Consider the following 19,574-nt stretch of genomic DNA (forward strand, 5'->3'; position numbering starts at 1 on the left):
TCAAACTAAATATATTAATTTTACTTGCATAAACGTTTACCTTCATATGGAAAAATTATGATAAGCTTAAATCGCCAACGGCTCATCAGTTGGTGGCGGCAAACCAATTTTAAATTCGGTGACAAATAATTTTTGTCAGTGGCCTTTTTCAGTGACGAAAACGAGACGATAAGTAAATAAAAACAGTGTTGGGTGACAAAAACTGAGGAAAGCGACTGTTATTTTCACCAATGAATAAAAACGAGAGAGAAATGTAAAAGAGGGACAATTATGGAAGAGATCCAGTCAGAACTGCTGAGCTCACGTGCGGATCTACCGGCGGGAAAACACGGAGTTGTTGAGCTTCTCCAGGCTCAATCGATCAAAAAACAAATTTTATGAAAGGTTATGTTTATGAACTAATGCTGAGGAATAATCATAATGTTTACCTTGCCATGTTATATGTTTCAGACGGTTATAACGATGCATATTTGATCTCCTCATCTGAAAAATGATTTCAAAATAAGAGTCCCGGTTTAATATCAAAATTAAAAGTCACGCGTTATATACTTGTTTAGTTACGCAGTATACTGTATAATTTCATCCCCATTTAATTGATAGTCAGGAGGAAAGACTGAGAACAGTATTTGACACATTATTCAATAAATTACCAGATATTTCACTAAAGCCATTAGAACATATTCATTACTAGAAATTAAATACATTTTTTAACTGATATTAAAAAATAAATGAAGCTGTAGCTTAACCTGATATATGAACTATATAGATGTTGTTGTTGTTGTTGTTTTTTTAAAGTGAATTGAGCTCTTTTGTGTCAGATACACAATTAATGTCATTTGTGTTGTGTATTCAGTAACAGTTGGTTATGTGATGCTTAAATGCTCAATTAATGCTTTATAATTACACTCAACTTTATTTTAGGAGACCAACTAAAAACTCAAAACTTTTTTTTTCAGGTTTCAAAATGCTCTTTTCAAAATGGATCTTTTCTAATCTCTTTTTCCTGTTTAAAATTCAGACTTTGGTCTGTGAACTTTTGCTCTACAAACACATAATACTTTTGTTTCTGGCGTTAACACAAATAGGTGTAACAATTTAGTTGAAAAAATAGTCTTAATACACTTGTACTAAAAACTATGGAAAATATTTGACCTCTAGCAGGTCAAAATGGAGGGTTAAAGTAACGTTTTACCTCTGATTTCATAATTTCTGCCAAAATTAAAGTCCACAAATTAAGCAAAGATGTGATGAAAAAGTTATTTTACTTACGATTCTGACGTTGTATCGAGTAGATCAATCCTAACATAGAAATATTGATGCCAAATCTTTTATCTTGTAATATTTTTTAAGCCTATTAAATGTTAAAAAAAGATTACTTATTGCGTTATGTGCCTTAAAACTACAGAGCTTTGATCATAAAACTAAGCTGTTAAATATAATCTTACTAAGGCATATTATTGGCAGATATTGATATTTAAACGCATTTATGCGAGGATTTGCTTATGTAAAGATCTCATTGTTTTTCATTACATCAGTTTTTGAACATATACATCAGCATCTGCACCAAATTCCATAATTTTGTTGTTTTGGGCATCTTTGAGCCATGTGTTCCTTCAAATTCTCATTATTTGAACCACAAAAGCTGAATTTTTTTATTATTATTTTTGTCTAAAGGTTAAAAAAACAATAAGTACACTGTAAAAAAAAATCCCCATAAAATTTACGGTAAAAAAACGGCAGCTGTGGTTGCCAGAATTATACCGTAAAAAATACTGCAGTTACGTTTTAGTTTTTACGGGACAACAACATATAATTTAAAGGTTTATAATGTAATAATTACGGTTGAAAACCGTTTAGTTTACCATTCAAAACTGTACACTGTAAAAAAAATACCCATCAAATTTTATGGTAAAAAAACGGTAGCTGTGGTTGCCAGAACTTTACCATAAAAAATACTGCAGTTACGTTTTAGTTTTTACGGGACAACAACATATAATTTAAAGGTTTATAATGTAATAATTACGGTTGAAAACCGTTTAGTTTACCATTCAAAACTGTACACTGTAAAAAAAATACCCATCAAATTTTATGGTAAAAAAACGGTAGCTGTGGTTGCCAGAACTTTACCATAAAAAATACAGCAGTAACATTTTAGATTTTATGGGATAGCAGCATATAATTTAAAGGTTTATAATGTGGTAATTACGGCTAAAAACTGTTCATTTTACAGTTCAAAACCATATAATTTGAAAGTTTATATTGTAATTATAATGTGTACACAGTGCACTATAAACAATTATGGTAAAAAAATATTTAACTGAAATAATATTAAATTACCAACTTATTGAAATGCTAATATCTGTTATTTTCCTTTGATATAGATTGACAGCCACCCATTACAGTGTAGGGCTATTTCATATCCGGCTTTAGGGTTAAAGTAGTAAATTCTCTGAGACTCACACAGGTTGGCAGTGTGTTGTGCTTTAATTCGTTCACACAAACGCCGCAGCTCGTACAAACTCTGTCCAACATAGAGAGGAAAGACAGCAGCATTGCATTGTGGGGGATTTCATCAGGGCAAAGCGACAGCAGACACATTTGAGATGGTCGTCCCACACGGATCTTCTCCTTTATTGTCCCGATCCCGATTAAGATGCTTTAAGATCCTGTGTGTATTGCTCAGGTTGGTGAAACTCATTCAGTCCGTCAAGCTTTCATTGCATTGGCTGTACACGTGACATAATATACATACAAATTTCATGTACACAGATTCAAGTGTGCGAAACTCCTCCGGCGCTCTGTGATCTGTAAGGTCAGACCGAATCGATCAGGGTCCCAGAGGACATGGTTAAAGTACGAGAGTTCACTGTGGTCATCATTTCCTCCGCCTCATGGGCTTTCTTTCTGAAGAACGGCTCCTCTCCGTGCAACTAAAGGATGGGTGAGCCAAACTCAACTTCCAGATCGCAATCTCATTTGCATACATGTATTATGTACAGTCAAACCAAAATGTATTCAGACACCGTCAACATTTTCTCACATTTTTAGAAAATTCACTAAATTGCTACCAAAATTGAACAAAATTGCCATTAAAATAAACAAAAAAGCAAATGAAATGAAAAAAAAATCCTACCAAAATTAATTTAACCCCTTAACTGTCACCATTCTACATTTACTTCACTATATTACTATTAAACCCTAATGTAATCATGACAAACTATATATTGTTGGAAAGGTCTAACACTCCTGAAGAGATATGTGTCCGCTGTTTTATGATAAAAATTACATGATGACAGTAAAATAGTCATTTATCACGAGAGTGCCCCTCAAAAAAAAAATACATCATAACAGCAGTAACTACTTTATAATGAAAATCTTCTCTTGACAAAACACAAATCATTTGAAAGGTCTGAGTCTCAATGTTCCATATTTGGTGACTGTTTTATGATGGAAGTGATATTTGGACAGAAATTTACAGGAAAATACATCAAATAAACAATCAATAAAAATTGAATGACACCCGGTGGCTATTTTTGGTACTGCGCCTAAACAAAATCTCATGGGGACTTCCATTTTTGTGATATCAACTTCAAATTTGGAACACAATTTGGTTAGACATATGGCTTTGATTTCATAGTAATTTTAGAGTAAAACATTTTTTGTAAAAATATTTATTTTATATAAAATAAAAATATTTAGTACTGTATTTTTCATTTTCAATAAATGTAAACTTCCATAACTTTTCTATTATTTTATATTTTACAGATTCACTTCAGCAATAATCTGCTGATTGTCATCTTTAAATCAAGACCACACTTAAGTATAATGTGTGTGTATATATATATATACAATTAAGGGGTTAAAAGCCACTCAAATAAAAAAAAGACACTAAAATGAACAAAATTGCAACTTAAACAAAAGCCACTAAAATATCAGTGGCCTTTTTCAGTGACGAAAACGATAACTTAATAAAAACCAGTGTTGGATGACAAAAACTATGAGGAAAATGTACTATTATTTTCATAATTGAATAAAAATGAGAGAAAAATGTAAGGGAGGGACAAGATCCAGTCAGAACTGATGAGCACACGTGCGGATCTATAATGAACAAAATTACCACTAAAATAAACTTGAAAGCAAGAACTTACAATCAAACAATCAGCTGTTAGATTTAAAGGGATAGTTCACCCAAAAATGAAAATTGTCATCATTTACTCTCCCTCATGTTGTTCCAAACCTGTATGAGTTTCTTCTGCTGAACACAAAAGAAGATATTTGGAAGAATGTTTGTAACCAAGCAAAGAAACTCACACAGGTTTAGAACAACTTGAGATATGATGACTTCATTTTTGGGTGAACTACACAATTGGAGAATACCAATTTAGGTCGACCAATAACCAAGCAATGAGTTCAGTCTGTGGAGTCAAAGGTCACATTGGCAACAAAACATGCTCAGCTCAAAGTGTCGGAATCATTTTGCTCCCAAATGTTTATCAGTTTTTCTGGTAGTCACTAAACTAGATTGTTTGGGTATAATACGTCTCAGTTTACTGTATTTTGCCCTCCTCACTTACAGAACTGAACTATAGTGTCCTCCTCACACACTAGAGACACTTATATCTGTCTGAATCAATTTTGGTTTGACTGTCGACAAGATCAGGGGTGGATTCACAAAACTTGAGAGTAAACCCAAGAGTATTTTGCATTCCCCAAAACATTCAGGAATGTTGTTTTTAAGATTCTAGTCGAAAAGAATGCTCTTAAAAATAATAATAAATAACTTAGTTTCCGTTCGTCTCTAACTTCTAATATCAAGCATTGCAATATCACACTAGCTACATATGATCCATATTACTAACGATGAGCACAATCTGATTGATGAACACAGATTGGTCATGATTATACGACTTGACTTTCATCTGAAGTTCAGTAGTAACTTATTTAAAATGCAGCATTTGGTCTGATAATCGCACTATATCACTTTTATTTATATTAAAGCTACACTGTGTAACTTGTTTAGTTTATTCTTAGCTAAAAACACTTAGTTCTTTCAAAAATATATGTGCTCATTAATGTATATTTACTTCTTTCAAGTAATAAAGTATTCTCGTAAGTTTATAATATGCCATTGAAAACACATACGGGTGAGGGGTTTCGAATGCTGGTCGCCATGTTGCCCCTCCATCTTGAAAGTACAGTAGCCAAAGAGGGACATACCCGTAAATTCAAGCTTCGCCTTTCGCGTTTTAACACTCGATGGCACCGTGTCGAATGTGAAGAGGGGGATTGCCGTGTTAATCTTGGACTAAATCAGCCACCGTAGGAGTTAAAACGAAATCAGAATTGAGAGGAACAGAAACTAATATTCACTGGATGATCATAAACCTTTACACCGCTAGATGGGGGAAAATATCACACAGTGGAGCTTTATAGGGGCTCTGTGTAGAGTTCAGAAACTCGTGTGATTGGCGACACCAGTGGCCGTTAAATGAACTGCAGCCCGTGCACAAAATAAAAGACAGAGCGTGATTCATAAACACATGCGCTGAAAACATGCATGAGGAAAGCGTTATATCTAAATAAAAAAAACACTGGCAGGGAAAGCGTTAAGATTTTCATGAATCTGGTCCCTTAACTCTCGTCTCTCCAGTTGTGACAGATATAGTGTGCAAGTTTTCATACGTTTGAGGTGTTTTTCTGTGCGTTGATCAGAGTCTCCATGCAATCAGATAAACACCAACGCCTCTCATTATCTTAAAGGGGTGATAAAACACGATATGACTTGTTTAACTTTAGTTAGTGTGTAATGTCGCTGCTTGAGCATAAACAGTCTCTGCAAAGTTACAACGCTGAAAGTTCACTGCAAACGGAGATATTGTCTTTTAAAGTTACGGCAGTTTATTGCCTACAAAAATGGCCGGTTTGGACTACAACGAGCTTCTTCCTGGGTTGGTGACATCATAAACCCTCGCTAGTCTCCGCAGATGTGACTTCTGCTCGTAATGGGAAGGGGCGTGGCCTTAACCTGTGCTTCAGCCAATAAAAATACAGGAAACTACATTTGGCCATCTGACCAATCTAAGACCATTGGGTTTTTCAGAGGGAGGGGCTTCATAGAAGCAGGAAGCAGACGAGCCGCTCAAAGCACAGACAGCGGTGTGGAATAAAGGGAGAATAGAAGAAAAATACAGCGTTTAAAAAAAGAAGTGTTAAGACATGTTATACTGCGCCTCATAAACACAACCAAGCCTAGAAAAAAAACACAGAACCAGTGCTTTAAAAAAATATCTGAGAATTTCATTAGAACGTTTCAGCACTTACACATTTCTCAAGTATATTTTTGTGAATCCAGCCCCTGCGCAGCAGTAAGTCATACTTTAGATACACTTTGGTCATCCGGAACGACATGAGGCTGAGTGAATGATGAGTGAACCATCATTTGAGGCGATCCGGTCGAGTCGGTTCTGAGCTCCTCACGGCTCAGATTATTTGGGCTCAGTTGGAGCTGGCAGTGATGGGCTTCTCCAGCTCCAGGTCAGCCGGAGGGAGAGCCGGAGGAACGGATGAGGGCCGGATGTGCCCGAAACACGCCTGGCACACGTGGTTTGGCTCATGGAGATGTTGAGTCGGTCGCGCCACCTTCTGGTCGCAGCAGCTGGCGCAGAACACATTCCCACATTTCCTGCAGGGGCGAGAGCGTTTGTGAGGAATCTAGTGTTCATAATCAGAGTGACTTTGGTTTCACATAAAGGCCCTTTCACACTGGACGCGATTTTGACGCATGAAGGTTTTATTTTTTGATCGGCTGTTTGTGTATTGAGCAGAGCCGGACAAACTACACAACTTCATTACCGGAGTAAAAGTAACAGCACTGCTGGTCAAATATTACTCCGTTACAAGTGAAAGTTGTAAAAACAGATTTTTACTGGAGTAAAAATACAGAAGTATTTGTTTTCAGAAGTAAATTTCCTTCTTTAAGTCGCCGTATTATAGTTGTATAAATGCACATTATGCCATCATGGTTTAAGCCAGTCAGTGACGCTCCATCTGACACACTAGCAGACGACTAACTTAAACTCATTTAAATACTTGTAGAAAAGTTACAAAGCTGCTGTCACTTTAAGGCCGAATGCACGGATCCAATACACTGATACACATCTGATATTCTCACACTGTTCACCTTCACTGAAGACAGAATCAACTTTGTTTATGTGAATACTCCACTAAATGAGCATTTGGACATCCGTCTTCTTCCATTTTGCTCTAAACTATAAATCAGTGTTTAATAAATGCTGTGAAATCATTGAACTTCACGAGACTCTACAAGAGTGATTCCTGAAAGGCTTTCTGCAAAAACCCAAACACCTTTAAAAGAAGAAAAAAATCATCACTGACTTTCAAAGCTGCGACAGAAACGACTTTCCACTTCGAGGACCTTGATAGAAATGTAGTGGAGTAAAGAGGACGATATTTGTCTTTCAGATGGAGTGAAGTTAAAGTCAGAAGATTACAGAAAAAATAATGCTCCAGTAAAGCACAGAGACTCAAACAGTGAACTTCAGTACAGGACTCGAGTAAATGAGCTGAGTTACTGTCCGGCTCTGGTGATGAGCGCTTCCACACCGAACGCAAATGTGCTGCGGCGAAAACACTGAAAATATGTTTTTGTTTTTATATCTTTTTTTTTTACTCTAGTGGCGACAGAAACGGCTTCAACCAATCACATACAAGGAAACAAAGGTGACGAAATGTCCAGTTGATCTCGAGCTATTCTCGAGTTTACAGACAGCAATAACTTCACCTTTTATAAATTGTTGATTTGCTTTCTAAACCTTGTGTCCGCGGCTATAGAAAGGGAACGTGTTTCTATCAGTACGTCTGTGACACTGAAATGTTTGCATAGACTGGTTAGTCTCGTCAGATGCGCTGCTAACGTTAAGAGCTCCTCAAATTGTCCCACAGACTTTGGAAAGTAAGTGCCGAAGCGGCCATGATGAAGTTTTAGCTCTTGTACAAGATTAGCAGACTCCCCTTCAGACTCTGCTCTTTCAGACTGGCTGCACCCAAAACCTTCTTCTCGGTCTTTTAAATGTAAAGCTCATCTTCACTGGATGAGGAAGTCTCAGTGTTTCTCAGCTGACGCCGCGCATGTTTAGAAATGTTCGAGCTCTGAAACGTCGCAAATTCGTGTCGCAGCTGATGTGAATGGTTCTGATGCAAAATATTAGTTTTTTCGTTACGCGTCCGGTGTGAAAGGGCCTTAATAATGACCGTATACACCCGAATATAAGATGACCCTGAATATAAGACCACCGCCCATTTTCCAGACGTTTTTGTGGAAAAAATCTGGTTTTCAACAGAAAATATATTTATTTGTATAAAATAATTCTACTGATAATTCATTTGGAAAAAACATCTGAACAGCATTCATTACAGGGCTCGACATTAAGCACGCTCACGTGCTTCTCCTTCAGACAAATAAATCGCTCATTCACTTGTCCGTGTAAAAAATGGGCTTGTCTGGAAAAAAAGTTATTTTTTTTTTTTTTTGTAAATATAATTTATTCTAAAGCAATATTTTTTAGCAATCATATGTTATAAGTATAAAAACTGCGCATGTTGAATGTTTAGCTCAGTTTCACAGTGTGAGTGGCGCTCATGTTGTGATTTCTCCTCGAGAGGCTGTGGAGTTTGATATGAGATATATCACGAATATCAGACGACCCCCCCTTTTCAGCCTATTTTTAGGACACAAACCTCGTCTTATATTCGGGTATTTACGGTAATGCGAAATGGACTAGCTGCTGGATTTGCACCAAAAGCTCTAGTGTGAGACTGCAGGTGGTTTGGATTCAGACACTACAGTGGAGGACGATGTGAAAGAGAAATGACACTCGGCGTGTGTGACGCTAGGTTAGGTGAGAAGTGAAAGAAGGATGGATGGACAGAGGAAGTGAAGGAGAAAAGTCTCACCAGGCCTCCTTAAACGGCTCTCTGCCACTGCAGCAGAACGAAAGAGAGAGAGAGAGAGAGAGAGAGAGAGAGATGGAGAGAGAGAAAGAGACGGAGCAAGAGAAAGATGGAGAGAGAAAGAGATGGAGAGAGACGGAGCAAGAGAGAGAAAGAGATGGAGAGAGACGGAGCGAGAAAGAGATGGAGAGAGAGAGAGAGTGAGATGGAGAAAGAGAGAGACAGAGAAAGAGAGACGGAGCAAGAGAGAGATGGAGAGAGAGATAGAGACAGAGAGAGAAGGAGGGGGAGAGACAGAGAGAGAGAGACACGGATCAGACGGCACTCAAACCCAGGCCTGTTTACGCCACGCTGCTTTCAACTTCAAACAGAAAACTTTATTCACGTTCACTGTTTATTTACGTGACAGCGGCGGTTCGGACGCCTGAAAATACAAACTTTTGAAAAGTTTCAAAGTGTATGTTTTTGAAAACAATTCCTTTATTGTCACCGTTAGTTTCTTTACAAAATGACCTTTATAAAGTTTTAAATATGGATATTTTTCTGACACAAACGCATCGATTGGAATCAGAAGGCTCTATTAACCCATCGCAGTCGTGTGGAGCACGTTATTTGACGGACAGCTGCATTTAATGGACTTCAGAAACAGCTCCAACTACTGCTGGGATTAACGTTAGCCTGGACTTTTTAAATATAACTCTGATTGTATTTGTCTGACAGAAGAATGTCATAAACACCTATAATGACCTGAGGGTGAGTAAATCAGAGGCTTGGGTTCATTTTTGGGTGAACTAACCCTTTCAGCATTCATTCTCAACATTTAGCAGCGATAGATAAAGGCTTAAAGCAGTACGGAACTGTTCTTCGCGGAAGCTTTGCGTAAGAGCTAATAAAATATTTAATCTCAAGATAATATTTAGTGTGTAATTTATTTGAGACTAGTAGGCGTGTAATAAGCGGGATAATGTCCCCCCAGCCGGTTGTTATCGCAGAATAAACCCCTTCAGAGTGACGCTCCGCTTCGCCTCGGGGTCCTGATCACTCTGGAGGGCATTAATTCCTCCTGTGGTTGGCCAGCCGTCAGACCTCCGCTCATCTTCACAGACAGATGAAGATATTAGTGTTGAAATCCGATGGCTCAGAAAGGCCTTCATTGACACCGATGTCATTTCCTCTCTCAAGACCCATAAAGGCACTAAAGACGTCGTTACAAAGCCCATCTCACTACAGCGGCTCGACAATCATTGATGAAGAGGCCAGAATAGAGTTAGTGCGCAAAAACACTAAATAACGACTTATGTAGTGATGGCCGATTTCAGAACAAAGCTTCGAACCGTTATGAGTCAGTGAATTGATGAATCAAAGTCACGTGATTTCAGCAGTTTGACTCACGCGTATTAATGAACATGGAATATTCCTTTAATTTCCGAGCGCTCTCACCTGCAGTGATGCTTCCTCGCCAGCCAGAACGTCCTCTCGCATCCAGAGCAACGGGACGCCGGGTGATCCGAGTACCACTGAGTCACCTGGACACAAACAGAACCACAAAATGGGCCTCATTCAAGAAACACGAGCAGAACGAATGTGTGTAAATCGCAGAGCTGGACAGTAGTAACTAAGCTCATTTTCTTTCATTTTCTCGGAAACTTTCGGTGTATCCGGTCGGGCAAACTCCGAACACATCTTCCCTTCTTCAGAATGACTTCAGTGCCGTTCTTTGTTCTTTTCTCAGAGAAAAGCTTAACTCAAGTCTTCCAGAGTCGCGGTCAAAGCTGACTCGACAGACCGCCGTTCGCCAGTTTCTGTGTTTACTAGAAGCACGCAAACGCAACTCGGCCGTCATTATGTTAAGCCCCGCCCACCGACTCTATACACGATGTGATTGGCCCGAACAGAGTTTGGCGTTTACAGCTCAGAAGGGTATTGAGAGTTGCTAGACGACACTCACGGCAGATTAGATTTGCTGCCGCTAGGGTGCGTCTAGATTTCTAGGCTATCTTTGGTGGACACGATAATTGAATATTTATTGCTAGTCAAATGGCCAATTAGGGACTTCAGCATTTATGCAAATTACTGGAGCCAAACCTGAGAAAGAAGTCCAGAAGAGTCCACAGCGCTCCTAGACACTTCATTTGCATTTGTGACTCATGGGCGGGGATTATGCTAATTATGAATGAGCGTGCACACTTTACGCATGTTTGGAATTCATTAATACACACTTAACTACTGAATCCATGGTATACGAAGCATCTGTGAATCTGGAGGAGAGATTTCGTAAAGGTCCATTTTACGCGCAAAATACTAGAATTTGCTCATATATTTACGAAAGTTTCATGAATGAGGCCCTATGATTGTGCGAAACAAACATTAACCATCCCTGATGCTGAGGCCCTGATACTTCAGTTCTTCACTTAGGGGCAGTGATGGGAATAACGGCGTTATAGATAAACGGCGTTCATTTTTTCAGTAACGAGTAATCAAACAAATTGCTGTTTCCCCCGTTACAACGCCATTACTGAGAATAAAATGCGGCGTTACTATTAAGCCCCTTTCACACTGCGATTCCGGCAAATACACGGATAATGCGACCCGGCATTTGTTCCCGGGCCGCTAGATTTGGTCCATTCACACTGCCAGCGAAATACCGTAATATGTGCGCTTTCACACACAACCCGTAACGGTCCCGGGTCGAGTTGACCGTGACATCCTGATCCGATCTCCGCTTCAGCGCGGATAGTAAGGAGCTCCGCGGTCTCGACTTGTGTCCAGTTTGCGCTCATTTCTGCTTGTTTAATTTTAGTTTCTTTTGTATCCGAACACTCTCTGCGTTTAAAACACCGGCGAGCTCTTCTGGCACTGCAGGGTTGTGTTATTGAAGAAACAAGCTCTAGGAGTCGCACGATAACTACACACACGTTGCGGCATTAGTTTCAGCTTTTGTTTACACAGCGCTCGTCCCGGGTCGAATCCCGCAATGTTACTAGGTCCCCGACCCGGGTTCAATTCGGTAATCAATGCCGGGACGTGGTTGCTTTCACACAGAAGGCGACCCGGCAATGCTCCGGGAATATTGCGGGTCTGACGTGCAGTGAGAAAGGGGCTTAAGTTTACTGAAGCGGTTTTCATCCGAACAGGTGCGCTCTGTCAGCGGACCAGCAGCTGTGTGTGTGTGTGTGTGTGTGTGTGTGAGAGAGAGAGAAACGCACGCGCGCATGCGACCAGCGATCAGGAGTCAGAGCGATGGCATGTCCAATGACTTCAAAGATAGCTTTCGCAAACTGGAAGTATAAGCTCTACTTTTCCCTCACTGAGGTGAAAGGCACGAATGTTTATCTAACGTGAAACGTATGCCCAGAAGAGTCTCTCCTCGTCGGTGAACGCAATTGATAACGTCAGCTCCGCTACCAAAGAATTAGACAGAGCCACGATATTAAAGCAACCAAAGCTAGGTTCTTCTTGTAAGAAAGTGGGTAAGCCCGCCATACAAACAAAACTTAAGAGCACTTCTTGTTAAACTATTTACATTTGTGAGTAGAAAATACTTTAAGCAGGCTACAGTATGTCACAAGTTGTGTGACAGTTTTATCATTTTAATGTGCACTACAAAGAGTCTATGTAAATTAGCCTAATATATATATTTTTATTATTATTATTTTCTATTTTTGGTATACTTTTCTTAAGGAGCATCATTTATTTTTAGATTTATTTGATGGCCAGTTGGGGTCTGTGCAATAAATATTACAGTTCTAAACAATCTATTTAGTTGTATTGTTCCACTATATTACTGATATTTACAATAATGTATTGCATGTGATATGTGTCTCTCACATTGTCCCACAGCAACATTAAAATAGTGTAGATTAGTGTACAATGTTTTAAAATAATATTTTTTTTTTATTCTATTTAGTGTCCATTTCATTAATTTAACATTTAATATTGGGGCAACCAAGTTATTTTACATATTTGAACATTTAAAAAAAGTTATAAACACTTTTCTGTTCTACTCATTTCAATTGACTTGTGAAAACTGGTTAAAAAAATCTAAATTATATGACTTTTTTACAGTAACGAAAATAGTTACTTTCCCTGGTAACGAGTTACTTTTATGATAGAGTAATTCAGTTACTAACTTTTTGGAACAAGTAGTGAGTAACTATAACTAATTACTTTTTTAAAGTAACATTCCCAACACTACTCAGGGGTAAAAAACTTAAATATGCAATAAATTAAAGCTGCAGATTTACAATATTAAGCATGTAAAACATAGACAGTGTCTCTTTTGATTAGAATAACAGCTTCAGCTTCCACTATAAAGCAGCTCCGGTGTTCCGGTTTTTCCTCACCTCTGCGTCCTGATCCCCGATCTGTTCCCAGCTGGACTCTGACAGGAGTTCATTCGCACCGCATCGCTGCAAACAGCCAGAATCCACATTATTCTCCCCGTCAGGAAGAGACGTCTGAGAAAGAGGAAGCCTTCGTTTAGAGATGGACAGTAACTCAGCTCATTTACTCGAGTCCTGTACTGAAGTTCACTGTTTGAGTCTCTGTGCTTTACTGGAGTATTATTTTTTCTGTAATCTTCTGACTTTAACTTCACTCCATCTGAAAGACAAATATCGTCCTCTTTACTCCACTACATTTCTATCAAGGTCCTCGAAGTGGAAAGTCGTTTCTGTCGCAGCTTTGAAAGTCAGTGATGATTTTTTTCTTCTTTTAAAGGTGTTTGGGTTTTTGCAGAAAGCCTTTCAGGAATCACTCTTGCAGAGTCTCGTGAAGTTCAATGATTTCACAGCATTTATTAAACACTGATTTATAGTTTAGAGCAAAATGGAAGAAGACGGATGTCCAAATGCTCATTTAGTGGAGGATTGACATAAACAAAGTTGATTCTGTCTTCAGTGAAGGTGAACAGTGTGAGAATATCAGATGTGTGTCAGTGTATTGGATCCGTGCATTCGGCCTTAAAGTGACAGCAGCTTTGTAACTTTTCTACAAGTATTTAAATGAGTTTAAGTTAGTCGTCTGCTAGTGTGTCAGATGGAGCGTCACTGACTGGCTTAAACCATGATGGCATAATGTGCATTTATACAACTATAATACAATAATGTGCATTTATACAACTATAATACAATAATGTGCATTTATACAACTATAATACAATAATGCAGCGACATAAAGAAGGACATTTACTTTTGATACTTAAGTACTTTTGAAAACAAATACTTCTGTATTTTTACTCCAGTAAAAATCAGTTTTTACAACTTTCACTTGTAACGGAGTAATATTTGACCAGAAGTTACTTTTATTCAAGTAATGAAGTTGTGTACTTGTCCACCTCTGGGTTTGGAATAACATAAGGGTAAGTAAATGATGACAGAATTTGGTGTGTGTGTGTGTGTGTGTGTGTGTGTGTGTGTGTGTGTGTGTGTGTGTGTGTGTGTGTGTGTGTGTGTGTGTGTGTGAGCCTGTTTATGTGGTTTATGAGGACACAAATTTGTATAACTACATGGGTATTACACTGGTATTACTCTATAAATGTGGTTTATGAGGACACATCAAATGTCCTCATAATTCAAATGGCCTTAAAAACACACTAAATGGTGTTTTTTTGAGAAAGTAAAAATGCAGAATGTTTCCTGTGATGGGTAGGTTTAGGGGAAGTGTGTGTGTGATGGGTAGGTTTAGGGGCAGTGTGTGTGTGTGATGGGTAGGTTTAGGGGCAGGGGCAGTGTAAAGGGATAGAAAATACGGTTTATACAGTATGAAAACCATTACGCCTATGGAGAGTCCCTGTAAACCACATAGACCAACGTGTGTGTGTGTGTGTGCGTGTGTGTGTGTGTGTGTGTGTGTGTGTGTGTGTGTGTGAGAGAGATGGGTAGGTTTAGGGGTTGTGTGTGTGTGTGTGTGTGTGAGCGCTCCTCACCAGCTTCCCGTTGACGTGCAGACGGCTCCAGAGCTCCTGCACCTGTTTCTTCAGCGTCTCCACCTGCAGCTGATGCCCCGCCTCCATCTGCTGAAGACGCACCTGTACGGCGTCGCTGTGCAGACTCAACCCGTCCTTATCCAGGTGCCGTAATGTCCTGGCGAGCTTTTGGTCAGACGTGGGAGAACCGTCTCCAGCTGCAAACATCTGTCTGTGCGAGCCACTGTCCTCCTGATTGGCCGAAGGCGGAGAGAGAGGATGAATGGAATGCTGGGAAGGTGAGCAGTCGCCATTTAAGGTGTGGTTTGGACTGCAAGAACTCTCCGTGGAAGATTGGCTGCTGGATTCTGAAGGATCATGGGTAATAGTGAAGGGAGTATTTAGATGTAGTGATGGTAACTCACTGTTTTTATGCTGGGATGTAGATGGGTATTTTTCAGTGGAACATTCCTGATCCTCTGACATTTGGTCCTCACTGTCAAAATCATCTGGAGTATTAAAGGCAGGCGTGTTATTTACAACGTTCAGCTTCCTGTTGTGCTCTTCTCTCACTTCCTGTGAGATCCGTTCCATTTGGCTGTCAATCACAGAATGATCGTCCCTGTTTAATGCTTCAGAATCGTTCGTGTTTAAGTTGTTTCTATCCGTTTCTGCCGCCACGCTCATCTCCAGAGGGAGCAGGTTGGGGTCGCTACTGCGGCGATTTAGGGTTAAACCCTCACACGATGTGGGCAGATCGTCATACGACCGAGTCTTTGGTAACCTGCAGAATCACCAGCAAAAGACTCAACTTTATGCTCTACAGTTTGAGCTACAACTGCAAAAAATGCTCTTCTTACTCAGTATCTTTGTCTTGTTTCCAGTCCAAACATCTAAAAGTTCTTAAAGCAAGAAGTATTTACTAGACAAGTAAAAATTGTCTTGTTTTGGGGAAAAATAACTCAAAATGAAGAGAAAAAAATAAGATAAATAATCTGCCAATGGGGTGAGAAAAATAATCTTGTTTTCTGTTTGAATTAAGATTATTTTTCTCACCCCATTGGCAGATTATTTATCTTATTTTAAGCAAAAACTCTCTTCATTTTGAGTTATTTTTCCCCAAAACACAAGACAATTACTTTTGCTTGTCTAGTAAATGTTTCTTAATGTAAGAATTTTTTGATATTTAGACTAGAAACAAGACAAAAATACTGAGTAAGAAAAGCATTTTTTTGCAGTGTGTGATTGGGAAAGGAAACTCATACGTGTCATTTACCGGCTCACAGGTGAGGCTGAGGGGGCGGAGTCTGGCACACCTGACTCGTCAGAAGGCGTGGAGGGGGCGGAGTTAGGCAGGTAGACGGCACTCCATAGCATCAGATTCCTCACGTGACACACCGGGTGCAAAACCTGACGGAGATGAGATTTAAGATTAGAGTCTTAACCTACAATCACTACCGTTCAAATGATGGGGGTCGACAAGATGGTTTTAATGCGTTTGTCTCATCAAGGCTGCCTTTATTTGATATAAAGTCTTAATTTGGGACATAAAGTCCGTTCCAAGTCTTGCGTTGGGATATACACTCTTAAAGGGATAGTTCGCCCCTAAATGAAATGTCTATCATTAACTCCTCTCCCTAATGTCGCTCCACACCCGTCAGACCTCCGTTCATCTTCACACACAGTTTAAGATATTGTATATTTAGTCCGAGAGCGTATGCAAGTGTATGCACACTATACTGTCCATGTCCAGAAAGGGAATAAAAACATCATCACAGTAGTCCATATGAGACATCAGTGGGTTAATTAGAGTCTCTTGAAGCATCCAAAATACATTTGGGTCCAAAAATAACAAAAACTACGACTTTATTCAGCATTGGCTTCTCTTCCGGGTTCTCCCTCAGACTATAAACGAAGCTTGTGTGCTCCAGAGAACACGTCAGTCACTGCGCAGTCGTGAATGCGGATTGAAAACAGACCCGGAAGAGAAGCCAATGCTGAATAAAGTCGTAGTTTTTGTTATTTTTGGACCAAGATGTATTTTTTCGATGCTTCACGAACCGAATTTGTAAGAATGTTTGGCGAAGCAGTCATACATTTAAGGGTTAAAAAAACCCTGCAGATCCTAATTTCTTTTTATTTAATTTATAATAACCCTGGCTGGAGTGTATTTGAGAACTCTGCAGACTTACGGCCTCGGAGTGCGGAGAGTAGAGGATGTTGTGGAAGGATATGTTGGCCGGCCGAAGCAGAGTCCAGATGGAGCAGGTCTTTTCCTGAATGCGTTTTTCGTCGCGCTCCTTCAAACTGTTGCACAGGAACGTCCCAAACAGACACGAGTACGTGTGCTGCACTAACTTCACCTACAGACACAAATACAGCCACAGTCGTGAAAGCAGCATGATCTAAACCAGCAGCTATCATACACTGCAAAAAAATGCATTTCTTACTTAGTATTTTTGTCTTGTTTCTAGTCCAAATATCTAAAAAAAAAAAAATACATTAAGAAACATTTACTAGACAAGTAAAAATTATTGTCTTTTGGGAAAAATAACTCAAAATGAATAACTTTTGCTTGTCTAGTAAATGCTTCTTAATGTAAGAATTTTTAGATATTTGGGCTTAAGACAGGAAAAAATACTAAGTAATAAAATCATTTTTCCAGTGTGCGCTCACTAGCTGCACTTATGCTGGAACGCAGAGGATCCTCCAATGGATTTCATAGTAGCTAAATTGTGTGTAGTACTATATAAATTACAATAGTTTAATTGGCAAATCATTACAAATATTTTTGGATGACTCGTAACCGTGGGTAACAACCCGCGCATCACTGATAGCAAGCAGGATGAGTACCAGAAAGGCCTCGTTGAACTCGAAGGAGCAAGGGAACTGTCTCTGGAGCTGATGAACGCAGTCCAGCCACTGCAGAAACACAGGACAGCGCTCGTTCAGATCATCCGCATTCTCGCCGTGGCCGCAGCGGTCGCCAAATTTATGACCATAATCCAGCCACTCAGTCTCCACCAGAACCTGAAAGCCCTGCGGAGACCAAACAAAAACTCTCTGATGCTTTCTTCGTCAAGAGTTCACTTTCAGGATAACAACGAGGTTCAAACTCTCCATTTCGGTGAATCAATTCAGACCTTACATGCAATGATTCTTTTATGCTAACTCTGGAAGCTCATTTCTGCCACATAATAAAAAATAAATAAGGTATTTTGCGACTTTATCTCACAATTCAAACTTTTTTTCTTTGAATTGCAAAATATAAAGTCAGAATTGCGAGCAAAGTCAGAATTGCGAGCAAAGTCAGAATTGCGAGCAAAGTCAAAATTGCGAGCAAAGTCAAAATTGCGAGCAAAGTCAGAATTGCGAGCAAAGTCAGAATTGCGAGCAAAGTCAAAATTGCGAGCAAAGTCAGAATTGCGAGCAAAGTCAGAATTGCGAGCAAAGTCAGAATTGCGAGCAAAGTCAAAATTGCGAGCAAAGTCAGAATTGCGAGCAAAGTCAAAATTGCGAGCAAAGTCAAAATTGCGAGGAAAGTCAGAATTGCGAGCAAAGTCAGAATTGCGAGCAAAGTCAGAATTGCGAGGAAAGTCAGAATTGCGAGCAAGGTCAAAATTGCGAGCAAAGTCAGAATTGCGAGGAAAGTCAAAATTGCGAGCAAAGTCAGAATTGCGAGCAAAGTCAAAATTGCGAGCAAAGTCAGAATTGCGAGGAAAGTCAGAATTGCGGCAAAGTCAGAATTGCGAGGAAAGTCAAAATTGCGAGGAAAGTCAGAATTGCGAGCAAAGTCAAAATTGCGAGCAAAGTCAGAATTGCGAGCAAAGTCAGAATTGCGAGCAAAGTCAGAATTGCGAGCAAAGTCAGAATTGCGAGGAAAGTCAGAATTGCGAGCAAAGTCAGAATTGCGAGCAAAGTCAGAATTGCGAGCAAAGTCAGAATTGCGAGGAAAGTCAGAATTGCGAGCAAAGTCAGAATTGCGAGCAAAGTCAGAATTGCGAGCAAAGTCAAAATTGCGAGGAAAGTCAGAATTGCGAGCAAAGTCAGAATTGCGAGCAAAGTCAGAATTGCGAGCAAAGTCAGAATTGCGAGGAAAGTCAAAATTGCGAGCAAAGTCAGAATTGCGAGGAAAGTCAAAATTGCGAGCAAAGTCAGAATTGCGAGCAAAGTCAAAATTGCGAGCAAAGTCAGAATTGCGGCAAAGTCAGAATTGCGAGGAAAGTCAAAATTGCGAGCAAAGTCAGAATTGCGAGCAAAGTCAGAATTGCGAGCAAAGTCAAAATTGCGAGCAAAGTCAGAATTGCGAGCAAAGTCAGAATTGCGAGCAAAGTCAAAATTGCGAGCAAAGTCAGAATTGCGAGCAAAGTCAGAATTGCGAGCAAAGTCAGAATTGCGAGCAAAGTCAGAATTGCGAGCAAAGTCAGAATTGCGAGCAAAGTCAAAATTGCGAGCAAAGTCAGAATTGCGAGCAAAGTCAGAATTGCGAGCAAAGTCAGAATTGCGAGGAAAGTCAGAATTGCGAGGAAAGTCAGAATTGCGAGCAAAGTCAGAATTGCGAGCAAAGTCAGAATTGCGAGCAAAGTCAGAATTGCGAGGAAAGTCAGAATTGCGAGGAAAGTCAAAATTGCGAGGAAAGTCAGAATTGCGAGGAAAGTCAGAATTGCGAGCAAAGTCAGAATTGCGAGGAAAGTCAGAA

General features: G+C 39.5%; 1 protein-coding gene across 4 annotated transcripts in view; it reads right to left on the reverse strand.

The window, feature by feature from the left end:
- Positions 1-2,465: 2,465 nt before the first annotated feature.
- Positions 2,466-19,574, reverse strand: part of LOC137071614 (myotubularin-related protein 3) — a 49,448-nt gene continuing 32,339 nt past the window's right edge. For 2 of the 4 annotated variants that reach the window (XM_067439778.1, XM_067439779.1), the window contains exons 14-20: positions 17,729-17,914; positions 17,068-17,238; positions 16,152-16,285; positions 14,897-15,659; positions 13,314-13,427; positions 10,411-10,496; positions 2,466-6,682 (exon numbers count right to left, since the gene is read on the reverse strand). In XM_067439778.1, coding sequence (XP_067295879.1) covers positions 6,496-6,682; positions 10,411-10,496; positions 13,314-13,427; positions 14,897-15,659; positions 16,152-16,285; positions 17,068-17,238; positions 17,729-17,914 — 1,641 coding nt within the window. In that variant the 3' untranslated portion in view covers positions 2,466-6,495. The other 2 variants (XM_067439780.1, XM_067439781.1) reach the window with 2 other exon arrangements.

The sequence above is a fragment of the Pseudorasbora parva genome, chromosome 3 (assembly GCF_024679245.1).
Source record: "Pseudorasbora parva isolate DD20220531a chromosome 3, ASM2467924v1, whole genome shotgun sequence".
Taxonomy (NCBI): Eukaryota; Metazoa; Chordata; class Actinopteri; order Cypriniformes; family Gobionidae; genus Pseudorasbora; species Pseudorasbora parva.